Below are 12,864 nucleotides of genomic sequence, written 5' to 3' on the forward strand. Positions count from 1 at the left end.
GTGCAGTTAAGTTGCACAGTTTTAACCAACAAAACCCTTGAAATTCAACGGATGTGAAAAGTCATGACCAGTTTAACTCAGTGCCTGTTGATGTTCCCTATAACGCTATGTCCTCCATAATGTCATTTTGTATGTCATTTTGAATCCCTTCTCTTATAATATTTATATGCTCATGGGCTTTGCAACGGGAACGCTCCAAAAAAAGCTGGTCACAACCTCCCATATCCTCTTCAATTTCAAGTTTTTTCAGTGAATTTCAAGTGTTTTGTTATATCATAGTTTTTTCCAGGCCACTACCATTGGCCTTCGGCCGTGTCCACTGTACAAGTTCCTCCAGTATGTTTCCTTTGGACCCACTAGGTGGCCACAGCCTTCGGCCGTGGCCACTATACGGTTCCATGTCTTAAAATCGCGGCAAAAATGGCTGTGAATACAAAATATCACAGCAAAAATGCTGTGGTTTTGCCGCCACAATCATGTTAAGGATGCGTGGGACACCCCCGCAACCCCTGGACCCATTATACCATTTAAGGGGAGCGGGGGACACCCCTGCAATCCCTGCTCCCCTTAAATGGTATAATGGGGTACACCTTTACCAGGTCAAACCACAGCATTTTTGCCGTGATTTCTTTTACCTGATACCCACTATACATGTAATTCGGGCCTACTAGCCAGGGCCTTCGGCCCTGACCAGTGCGCATGGCCTTCGGCCGTGCACACTGTATATTTGAAAAAAACAACACTTATGGGCCTTATCCACTGTACATGTTCCCCCAGTATGTTTCTTTTGAACCCACTAGGTGGCCATGGCCTTGCATGTCTTTTGGGTACACTAGACAGGGCTTTTGGCCCTGACCAGTGAGCATGGCCTTCGGCGGCTCCCACTGTATATTTTAAAAAGCTACTGGGCCACTAGCCATGGCCTTCGGCCGTTCCCACTGTACATGTTCCCCCAATATGTTTCTTTTGGTCCCACTAGGTGGCCACGTCTTTCGGCCGTGGCCACTATACATGTCTTTTAGGAGCACTAGGCATGGCCTTCGGCATTGCCCAATGTACATGTTCCCCCAATATGTTTCTTTTGGTCCCACTAGGTGGCCACGTACTTCGGAGGTGACCACTATACATGTCTTTCAGGTGCACTAGCCATGACCTTCGGCAGTGTCCACTGTACATGTTCCCCCAAACTGTTTCTTTTAGACCCACTAGGTGGTCACATTCTCATGGCCACTGTACATGTATTTCGGGCACACTAGCCAGGGCTTTTGGCCCTGGCCCGTGAGCACAGCCTTCAGAAGTGCCCACTGTATATTTTAAAACACTACCGGGCCACTAGCCATGGCCTTTGGCCGTGTCCACTTACATGTTCTCCCAGAATGTTTCTTTTGGACCCACTAGTTGGCCACATGGCCTTGGCCACTGTACATGTCTTTGCGGGAGACAAAACCAAAAGTTATTTTCGGTAAAATAACTTTCAGGTTTTTCTCCCTATGACATTTCGAATTCAAACAAATCATGGACGACCCTAGCCAGGGCCTTTGGCCTTGGCCATTGAACATGGCCTTCTTGCTCACTGGCCAGGACCATATTGCACCCCTAGACAGGTTACCCCAAACCTCAGTGTAACTGTAAAATTCCACTCTTTTTAAAATTAATCTCATGTTTTTATCTCTCTTTTTTAAAACCCTTTGTCCCAAAACTGTTTATTTTAGCAATGGACCACAAATAACCCAGAATATTTCGAAAATATTCATGGTTATCACACATGTGATGTGTTTTTTATTCCCGATGCAGTTTACTACAATAACCACAAATATGCAACAAAACAAAACCTGAATGCGAAAAATAACCCAGAATATGCAAACATGTTCGAGGTCTGAACTTCCTCCCCAAACCCCCCTTGCAACTCCCCAATTTCACAGGGTGTACTCTTTCTGCCACCCCACCACTATCCTGATGACATTTCCTCCTCCAAAACTTCCAACATTTCGTTTTCAGATAACCCCCAATATTACCCTGAAGATTCTTGTATAACTCTCACATCGAACAAAAAAATGGTGGCGTTTTACTTTCTTAAAAGCGTCTCTGCTGCAGAGCATCATAGGTTGATATCCTTATAATTCTCCATTAAATATTGAAAAAACTGCTGGACGCAATAACCCCAGATCCCCTGTGGAAATCGAGTTAAAGCTTTGTGCCCAAGTTGTTTTGTACCTGGTCCAATGGCATCCAGTGGTTTGGGCTGTGCCCTTGAGAAAAAAATCAGGCTTTTTCCTCTATCGGCAAATGAATGGGGGCTATGCCGAAACTGTGTTTATTTGTTTTCTTAATAATTTCTTTGATCTTTCCCAAAATGTCAAGTCAAGGGGAGAGGGGTGAGGGTGGGGTTAGGGAGGAACATAAGTAGAATTGTGTTTGCAAACTTTCAGCCAAATCCGTAATACGAGTCAAAAGTTATTAGCAATTCATTTTTCATGTTTCCTATGAAACTTGATACTCAACTATAGTACAATGGTGCTGAACTAAAATATTACTATATATTCTGACAAATTTGATGATATCGTCCCTTCTCCTCTGAGGGGTGACCTTTCCCAGTGGGCCAGTGCAGTACGTCCACAGTACAATAATCTCCCTGGGGGTGGTGCACAGCGGGAGGATCACCTAAGAAGGGTAGCTCCTTATGGGATTGGGGCGATCATCTTCAGGAGACACGGCATAACCCTGCTGAAGTCCTTTAACTCCTTTTCAGGAATTAAATTCCCTTCCCACCCACCCTGATGCGGCTGATGTGGTTTATTGTGAAACCAATCCAACCAACTCATTCATGCAGAGTAAAGAAGAAACCAGTATTGACTTATTATATCTGAAACAATGTACTAAGATGAGAAAGAGGACTTTGAGGTTGAAGATCACTCCGGTAAACCGAAGAGAGCAGTCTAGCTCTTGCGGGAATTTGATTGGTCCAGAAGAACTCCTTTATAAATGTAGTACAGCTGAGAGACCAGGGAGGATCCCTCCGGGTATCTGTGACCAGAGAAACAAAGCTGTCAGCTGGAGAGCAGCACCACAGAGATGCCAACCCTGCAAACTGTGGGACACCGTGCAGGGAGCAGGACGGAAGCAAGTTTGCAGTCCGGGGAAGAAGCACTAACCATCACTCAGTCTGCAAACCCCTCCGAGCATCGTAAGGTCTCGGGAACTGCACACCACAAAGACTACAGCCCGAGACGCAGCTTGTTGTTGGTGGAGCTCCTGCTGAGGGAAACAACGCTGGCGCCAGCAAGATGCAGATCAAGAAGAAGAAGTGAGTGGCGGGATGCCACTGAACGAGGAAAGCAGCCACATAGCAGCAGAACCTCGCACCAGAGCAACGCCAATTGGAAGACGCTAACCAGATGGTCAGGTACGCGGTCGGCTCCTGGCTGTCCGGAAGGAGCTACAAAGTCAAAATTAGGTGCAAGACAAGAGGGTCTGGGACCCTGGCAACTAAACAAATAAAAGGTGGGACATTTGGCAGAGAAGTGAACCAAATGATCAAGGGACATTACTGCGAGTCTGGGACCCGCACCCATATGAAAGGCAAGAGCCTAAAGTGATCAAGGATAAGAGGGTCTGGGACCGTGTGAGACAAAAAGAGACTGCCTATGAAAGAGCCACTGCTTTGCGGTAGAGTAAACCAAGCGGTTCAGCAGTAAGAGAAAGAGATACAGCCTGTGAGCAAAACCAGCGTTTCAACAGTAAGAGAAAGAAAGACATCCTGTAAGTGTTTCAGCCTACTGCGAGTCTGGTACCTGCACCCACATGAGAGTTTGGAAATAAATGGGCTGAGAACCCTGGAACTGGAAAAGAACTGTGAATCTGAGAAACATGTTGTAGTATTTGTGGAAGATCCTTTGTGGTTTATGAGAAGAGACTAAAAAGACATTTGTTCCTTTTGTCTAGCTTAAAGGACAATCCCCTAATATTGGAACATTATTTCTTGAACATTATTTTTGAATCCTTTTGGAAGCATTACTGGCTGAGGACATGTTTTTTGACTTGATGGACGCTATTTTCTTTAGAGTGAGATAATCCTTGCACCATTTTGTTAGTTTATAGCGTGAGGGACAGAAATGGGTTTTGGGGGATGTGACTGGGACAGGCCTTTACTTTTGGAGATCCTGACTATTTTCATTAGTTATTTTGAGGCAAGGACCCCCCTCTTAGATTTAGGGCTAGAGAGGCCTTTTTTCCAACCAGTCTTGATAATAAAAGTCTATATGTTATGTTATGTTTGTTATTTCATATTTATATGGCGCTCTATATGTCATTGGTATGACCTCAAAGCGCTGGTAGGTTGAACGCCCTCGGGGTCCGTAGTCCAGGTCAGTCTAGAGAGTAGGGTGTCATAGGGTGCTTGGGTGCACCAATTATGTGCGCAGCTGATGCGATTGCCTGATGGTAGCTGCATCCTAGCATTAGGTGTGGTCATATTTGATATCAGTTGCATGTGTGCAGTCTGGAGGATGGTCACCAAGACTGGGTTCTGGCTGCGGTAGGCCTGTGTAGGACACGTATGTGGTCAGCTAGGCCAGTTTTCGTGGGGTATAGCTGCGTTTTATCATAATGTTGAGGTGTTCATTGAGTATTGTTTGTATGTGAGCAACTAGGCCGAAATTGATCGAGGGATTTAGCTGCGCTCAAATTGTGTGTTCGTGTAGAGTAGAGAGTGAGCTTAGTGATAGGGGAGGTGAGTGTCTGGGTAGAGTTTTTGATCTAACAAACTCGCTATTCCGGATTTCAATTGCGCCTTTGGGATTGCTGCGTTCAGAGTAAACGTATTAGTGCCTTAATAGGCGCTTTCAATGGCGTCATTGCTCGGGAGCGCTTTGAACTCTTGTCATTGGGTTGCAAGGTTTCAGCCGCCTCCAAAGGTCTTAGTCGGCATTATGGAAAGAGCCAGGTTTTTAGAGCTTTGCGGAAGGTCATGTAGTCTTGGCTATGTCGAATATTTGGGGGGGAGTGAATTCCACAGAGTTGGGGCCTTGGTTGAGAATGCAGATCTTCTGGTCCGGACAGAATTAGAGGTTGGAATCACTAGAAAGAGGGCAGTGCTTGATCTTAGGGTGCGAGATGGGAGATATGGTTTTATCTTCTCATGTAGATACGTTGGGCCGGTCTTGTGCACTGCTCAGTGGGTAATGCATAGGGACTTTAAGGTGGCCCTTCGTCCGACTGGGAGACACAGAGGGTTCGGAGAGCAGGTGAGATGTGGTCTCTGTGTCCCAGGGCAAGGAGGAGTTTGGCAGCAGTGTTTTGGGCTCTTTGGAGTTTGTTGAGTTGGTATGCCGGTGCTCTCAGGTATAGGGAGGCGGCACAGTTCAGACTCGACATAACAATAGACATAACAACGGCAAGTCTGTTGGGGTAGGAGAGGTAGGAAAAAATGTGTCTTAAGATGTTTGAGGTGGTAGTGACAGCATTTTGAAATGTTATTGATCGGACGGGAGAGGGTTAGGCCTGAGTCCATAGTGCAGCCTAGGTTTTTGACTATATCGGAGGGTTAGGGTGGTGGACCGAGGGGGGGGGGGGGCATGGGAGCGGATGTGGGAAAAGGGCAGTATTGCCACACACCACGATTTCAGTTTTATCAGGGTTCAAAAGGAGGTGGTTACTTGTCATCTGTCGGTCAATATCGCAGAGACAAGCTTCAAGGTCGGGACGTGGGTTGGTGCTTGTCTTGGCGATTCTTAGGAAAATGTAGGTATCGTCGGCGTAGTTGTAACAGGAGAGGTTGCGCGCGCAGATGATTCATGATAGGGTGGCTTGATAGAGGTTAAAAAGGAGAGCAGAGAGGCATGTGCCTTGGGGTACTTAAATGTTCACAGGGCGAGCAGTTGAGACAAAAGGGGGAGAGGAAGGTGATTTGTTTCCTGTTGCTGAGAAAAGAGTCAATCCATTTGAGTGCTGAGCCACGGATTCCTAGGGAGTAGAGGCGGTGAAAGAGGATTGAATGGTTAACCATGTCAAAGGCTGCAGAGAGATCGAGGAGATTCAGTGCTTTACAGCCCTCAGAGTCTGCCATAACCTTGAGATCATCCCAGATCGAGATAAGAGTGGTTTCTGTTCCATGTCGCGGTCTGAAGCCTGATTGTACGGGGTCGAGGAGTTTGTTGGATTCTACAAAGCAGTTGAGCTGGGAGTATGCAGTCCGGTCAATGAGTTTCTCAAGAAATCTGGTGTTGTAGATCGGCCTGTAATTCTTAGGGTCAAGGGGTCAAGGTAAACCTTTTTTAGAAGTGGCTTGACATGCGCTATTTTAAAGGCTTCAGCAGAGATGACAGAAGTGAGGGAGTCATTTAGTATGGCTCTTGCATGTTCTCTTGCGCAGGTAGAGCAGAATATTTCTTTCAGAAAAGATGCGGGCAGGGGTCGAGGGGCATCCCGAAGTGTCTGCTGGCTGATAGTAGGTCAAGGAACTTGTCTCTGAAGATGGGTTTGAAAGAGTCGAAGGTTGGTAAAGTGGGCATCGGAGCAATGGGATCAGGAGGGGTCGGTGTAGGTTAGGGGTGAGCGAGGATAATTTGGTGTTAATGGTTGCCATAGAAATGTAGCGAGAAGGAGTTGCAGAGTGATTGTGTGGGAGTGGATTGGGTACAGATGCAAGTAGGTTTCACAAATTCGTAGATGATCTTGTGAAGTTCTTTGCTGCTGCTGCCACAGTTCAGAACTTGTTTATTGTAATAGGCTTTTCGGATCTCAGATTTGTAATTACGGTGGTGGAGGGCGAACATGGATCTGCTGAGATCGGTTTTAGATGCTCGCCATTTGCATTCAAGAGAGTTATTTTGTTTTCGACCATCCTCAGGTGGGGCGTGAACCATTTGGGGGACGGTCCTTTGTGTGAGGTTGAGGGGCACAAGGCGTTAGGGGAATTAGTGATTCTTTAAGCCAAGAGTCAAAGGAATCGATCGTTAAGGGTCTACCACTGGGCAGCGTTGCAGGGGGATGGAGTAGCAGGGCTTCAGCTAGATTGGGGAGTACCTTGACTTTGTTCCAGCATTTGTGATCAGGGGTGAGGGCAGGGGGATCTGTAGGAGGAAGGGCAGGTGTGTAGATAGAGAAAGGGATGGCAAAGTGGTCTGTCCAGTTAAGCGGTTTGGGACTGGATATATAAACCAGGTCATAGGAGCTGAAAATCGCATCAAGGGTGTGCCCACCTGAGTTGGTTGGACCAGTGATATGTTGGGAGAAGTTGAGTGCATTAAGACTGTCAACCAGTGAATGGGTCATGGGGTTGTTGGGCATATCAAACCAGATATTGAAGTCTCCCAGGAGTGTAAGAAATGGGTGATTTACCTGAATGGTAGCTATTGAGTCACAGAGATTGTTGGCGAAATGTCTGTTGTATCCAGGGAGTCTATAGATGAGTTGGAAGCTGTGGGTGAATGGCGATGATAGGTTATTTATAACATGCTTAATACCCAGAGGTTTCTAAGCGCGGATCCAGGGATCGTTGCTCTGTGTCGTCTTGCTTCCAAGGCGAGCACGTTGCCCCTGAGATATCCTCCCGAGATGGTAGCGAGAGTTTTACCAGAAGGGATTCACAGGAGGCGTGGCATGTCTGAGATTCGATGAGTGAGACGGAGAAAGGGGGTTGGTAGAGGATTTCCACTCCGCCACCTCTGGTGGGTCTATTTTGGCCGATAAGCGAGTAGCCGGCGGAGAAGGCCTGTGCGCGACTGTGGCAAAATCTTTGGAGAATCAGGTTTCGGTTATAAAAGGAAAGGAGGTCAAAGATGCTGTGTCTGTTTCTTGCTACGGATGCATGTGACTTTGTGAGGGGAGGCGGTTTCCATGACGCTCATCACAGGGAGTGCTTGGTGGACATGGGTGCCCGATGAGGTGGCGGATGTGTTAGGATCATTCAAGGTGGTTGAGACTGGCTGAGGGGGTGTATAGGGGGGACTGGATGTCTGTGGACTTTTAGTGTTGGGTGAGAGGGTTATGTCGATGGGGCGGGAAGAGTAGGTGGGGGGTGGTAGATATGTGAGAAATGAGGAGGGGGATCAGGGCGGATTGGGGGGTTGGTGAGTGGATCACTGTAGGTGTGGGGGTTTAGGCGGTTTGTTTTTGGTTCGAGTCTGGAGGGCGCTGGGCGTTTAGGTGTACTGGGTGAGAAGTCAAGAGCCAGGGGGAGAAGACTGGGAGAGGGGGGATGGGAGGGTCTGAGGGTAGGGGTGGGAAAGGCTGGGAGGTTGGACTGATGGAGAAGTGGTGAGGTATGAAAGGTCGAGGGGGAGGGCCAGTCACATTTTCTGCATTTCATGGGTTTTGGTGCCATAGGAGTATGAGAGAGGGTAGGAGGGTCAGAAAGCGAAGAGGATGAAGCTATAAATCTAGCAGGGCGAGACAAGCTACTTTCAGAGAAGGGAAGGGAAGGGATACGAAGGAGGGGGTCTGTGGGCGGAGGTCAAGTAGGGGCTGAGGGGGAGTGAAAGGGCTCCATGGGAGGTAGGTTGAGAGGGTGGGGAGTTCCTTAGTGGGCATAAGGATGGCGTGGTAGTGGAGGGGGGACTTGCAATGATTGGAGCCTTGTGTCCGAGCCTTACATTTTGTATCTCACAATATATATAGCTATCCTATTTGAAATAATTTCTTTTGCACAGTGCTTCGGGCAGTGGGGCTGGATTTTGAGCACTAATAGAGTGGCGAGGGAAGGCTAGAAGGGGCAATAGGTTGTAAAAGTGTAATGAGGAGACCGAGAGAGGAGAGATGTGTAACTTTCTTGCATCCACAGATGCCTTGTAGATTTCATCATGCAAGAACATATAAGGAAATGTGTCTTGCGGACCAGTTTATACATATTACGAACCTCAAATTCAGTAAAGTAATCTGGGCATTAATATACTAAACAGTATTTTCTTGTAAGTGTGTATCAGGATCACATCTGCACCTCTACAAACAGGGGGAACTGTGACTGAAACAGGAGCTGGCATTAAGGATCAGGAAGCCCAAGCATAGGAGCAGGAGAGACTGAGACACACATTGAGGGTTCATTAGATATGCAACTGATCCACGTGCTTGAGTGCTGAATATCCCCAGGACCAGGATGCTGCACGGAACAATACATTTTGTGAGGGGACATCAGGTGAGCTTTGTAAGGTTTTCGGTGAAGGTTTGGCTGATCCCAATAGGGGTGCAGCAAGGATTGATCCTCTCCCGATCAGGGGTAATGGAGGATGAGTTCGACCCAGAGTAGGATCATGGAAAGCATTATCCAGGCCATGTGGGCATGCAGTGAAGAATAAGGTAACCAATGTACAAGTGCATTAAATGTGGCATTGACCTTTGTGCAGATAAATTACTCTATCACAGACTGGGTGTTGTAGTGTGGTAGGAAATGAATCGCCCCAAGTCGGTACTGTAGATTATGAACCTGCTCCCTTCGATGTGCAGAAGAGCCTGAGTGAACCAGGGTGAGTTGCACTAATGCTTGGTTGAACTTGATTTATTGAGTATATGCTTGACTCCATTTTGGATCTAAACATTTTGAGCTTGCCGATTGAGGATTTAAAATGGTGGAAGCTAACACCAGGCAGTATGCTGTTCAGACGTTATGTTGCAGGGATTCGGTTTATTAGAGCATGTGGAAAAGCCCTGGTAGCTCAACCTTTTAATGATGGAAACCTGTACACAATGGTTTCAGTCTCGGCGTCTACAGTTATAGTTTGAAACATTCACAGTTTTTCCTCTCTTTCTGCTTTATGTGAATAACAGTCCGACCCAGGGGATTGTAAACAAGGCGTTTGGCATCAACACCGACTCCTTGTATCATGAACTGTCCACGGCAGGGTCAGAAGTCATTGGAGATGTGGATGAAGGAGCGGACCTACTTGGTAAGTGAAACGTCTTGTGGTCTGCATAAAGGAAGGCTTGTGAGGAGGGCAAAAGCGGGGTTGTTGGCAGTAGGTTGCATCAATGTCTAGAGCAGGGGTCTCCAACCTTTGGCTCTCCAGGCGTGTTGGGCTACAACTCCTATCATCCATAGCCAGTCTAGTCAATGGTAACAGATCATGGGAGTTCTAGTCCAAAACATCTGGAGATTCTCAGGTTGCAGAACTGAAGTCTAGAGGCATGTGCTGAGTGCCCCATATTCTTACATCCCAAGCAACATTGCTGGGCTTTGTTTGGGGCAGCTGTCCGAGGCTGCACATACGAAGTGAAGTGCCTGACGCAGCCTTGCCATTGAAAGGTGTATGGCTGTAAACGTTGGTGAGCGCTTTAGAAACTAGGGGTTATGGTTAAGCTGGCTGATGTTTGTCTGCAAAGCCTTTGTTCAATAAACATATATATAGCACCACCTTTGTTTACTTGACTGCCTCAAGAATTACTGCTGAACTGCTGGATGCTTCAGTTTAGTGGGTGCCATAAGACGTGGACATCCACATCCTTAACATTTCATAGGGAATGCTGAGGAAGTAGACTCCCACGTCCTTAGCACCGAAGTGGGAAAAAGAGCATCAAAACGAACTTTCCTGTACTAATGCATTGTGTAGATATCTTGCGACTACAAAAATAAAGTTCCACCACAGTCTTTAAAAATTAACTGTCCTAAAGGGTTGAAATCATTATCTGCCCTCTGGTTATCTTGCACAAATGATGTCCTTAGAAGTAGGTGGAGACTTTGGAAATCTTCACCTTGGCAGGCTGCACGCTCAGCTCATCTTTCAGCTCTCTTTATGCTTTCACTACTTTTGTGTTGATTGACTGCCCCTGCATAGTTTTGTGGTGTACACAATGTGACCAGCTAACACCATCATCATCAATAGTTCTTAGGCATGGTTCACTGCTTTGCATAGCACTCCTGTGTGCACAAATTATTTATTTGAATGTTCGCTGCCTGGAAAATCATTGGGTAAATATTGGGGAAGCTGTTAGTGAGGATAGTTTACTGTTCACGTTGAGTGGATGCTCCCCAGAAGTATATTTTGGCTCTTGCACTGTCTCTTCGTACACGTTAGAGCACCCAGAGCGATGATCAGATTTACTGCAACACACATGCACATGTTCACGTCATTCATTGGTTATGTCCCCCTTCCTCTAGACTCCTGGCAAATCTGTACCTATCAATATGGAGAAACAAGCATTTCTTGCAAAGCATAGAAAGCCTCTGTGCAAGCACGGCTGCATCCAAAGCAGGCTCTGATCACATTGTGCAAAAACTGACTACCACACCTTTCACACCTGGGAGAAACCAGAAGGTTTCTCACCCGCTAATTCCTGGGGATCTCTCTCTCAGGTGGTCAGGGCACGGCAATCACCTTTGGATCCAGACCGTGGGGGTGGACCAGTGCGGGAGGATCACCTGGGTGAGGGGTCTTTGGGGAGTGGGGGTGAGATAACCGATAGCGAGACGCTGTATTCCCCTCTTTTTTGTTAATCTACCCCATCCTATTTTTTAGGATTTTACAAAGTCCCAACTCCCCCCCGTCCCACCCCTTTTTACACAAACACTGGGCCGAGGAAGAGGGTGACTGGGAGTAGCCAAACTAACTCTCTCACATCGTACTGGGCATGTTCCGTTAATCGGGTCAGGCAAAGTCAAGCACTTTACCCTAAATGCATACACCTGATACCAGTTAGCTCTGCTCACACGGATAAAAGGCAACACCTAAAGACAAACTCTGAGCAAGGCGGAACGCAAGAACGAGCAGAACCTCTGGGACGAAGGCACACCTACAGAAGCAGAGCAGGAGACCAATGGACAAGAGCAGTGGGCTGAAAACCCCAAGGCTTCCCTACTAGAGGTTGCATCTGACAGACAGCGAAAGACACGTGGAGAAGGCCAGATCCCACAAGTGAAGATTGCATTGTGTTTCAAGGATGCCAGCGACCCTCGCGGGTGAACGGCAGAGTTGGGGAGGGGAGGTCAAGCCTGTGGTACTAACCTTGACTCAAAAATCGGAAAGCACAAAACAAGAAAGAAGCGCACACAGCCGGTGAGTTGGCAAGCGACCTGAGAGACCGGTGTGTGTTAAAGTAAACGAAGTAGCAACATCAGATCACAAATGAGGGCTGCACGCGTGTGAATGAGATGCGAAGAAAGGCAGACCTCTGACTGAACTTTAAAGTAAAATACAGCTGCAAGATCAGCTATACTAGGTAAAAGAGTGGTCCGGTGAAAGGAAGTAACCCAATCGAAAATCTCAGTAAAAGATGCATTGTTTGAGGCCAAAGGAAGAGCAAACAGCAAGAGTGAAAGTAAATAGTGAATGTTGAGTCGAAGTGGTCCTGCGGTTGTCTGTAACAAAAACCACGCACATTCGAAAGACTTTGACATCCGAAAGTGGTCCAAGCCCGATAGATGAAGTTTGGGGAAAGGAGCCCCCCCCTTGCAAATTTGTGTGAATGATATTGTGAGAGGTCTGAGCCCGGCATAGGGGGGCCTACGAGAACTGTGTGGAGAAAGGTCTGAGCCCAGCAGAAGGGGACCTATGACAACTGTGTGGAGAAAGGTCAGAGCCCGGCCGAGGGAGACCTTTGTGAACGTTTTGGTTGAAACATTAATTTTGAAGTCAGAGAAAGGAACTTTAAATCTCGAAGGCCAGGCGAGCCTCGATCCACGGTTTTGAACTATGTATTGTGTTGGGAGCTGAGACAAAGTGTGTCATCCTGCCTACAAGGATCGCCTTACCCCGTGAGCCTAATGTGGGGAGGAGAGCTGGCTCCGCCACATTATCATTTGAACACTGACTTTTCCTTTTGCACACATATTCTCCTTTTTACACTTTTTGTACAAGAGATAGGGCAGGCATTAGGTTTTGTTAGCATGGGCTATTTTGATTTGAAAGACACTAGGATAGTTTTGTTTATCATTTGATG

General features: G+C 47.1%; 1 protein-coding gene and 1 long non-coding RNA gene across 13 annotated transcripts in view; one reads left to right on the top strand and one right to left on the bottom strand.

The window, feature by feature from the left end:
- Positions 1-12,864, top strand: part of MAPK8IP3 (mitogen-activated protein kinase 8 interacting protein 3) — an 892,115-nt gene that overhangs the window by 459,535 nt on the left and 419,716 nt on the right. For all 12 annotated transcript variants that reach the window (XM_069646979.1, XM_069646985.1, XM_069646981.1 and 9 more), the window contains one exon: positions 9,760-9,878. In XM_069646979.1, the coding sequence (XP_069503080.1) occupies positions 9,760-9,878 (119 nt within the window). The remainder of the gene's footprint in view (positions 1-9,759; positions 9,879-12,864) is intronic.
- Positions 1-12,864, bottom strand: part of LOC138569210 (uncharacterized) — a 136,951-nt gene that overhangs the window by 96,749 nt on the left and 27,338 nt on the right. The gene's annotated exons all lie outside the window — the stretch shown is intronic.

The sequence above is a fragment of the Ambystoma mexicanum genome, chromosome 2q (genome assembly GCF_040938575.1).
Source record: "Ambystoma mexicanum isolate Mex_15411 chromosome 2q, UKY_AmexF1_1, whole genome shotgun sequence".
Taxonomy (NCBI): domain Eukaryota; kingdom Metazoa; phylum Chordata; class Amphibia; order Caudata; family Ambystomatidae; genus Ambystoma; species Ambystoma mexicanum.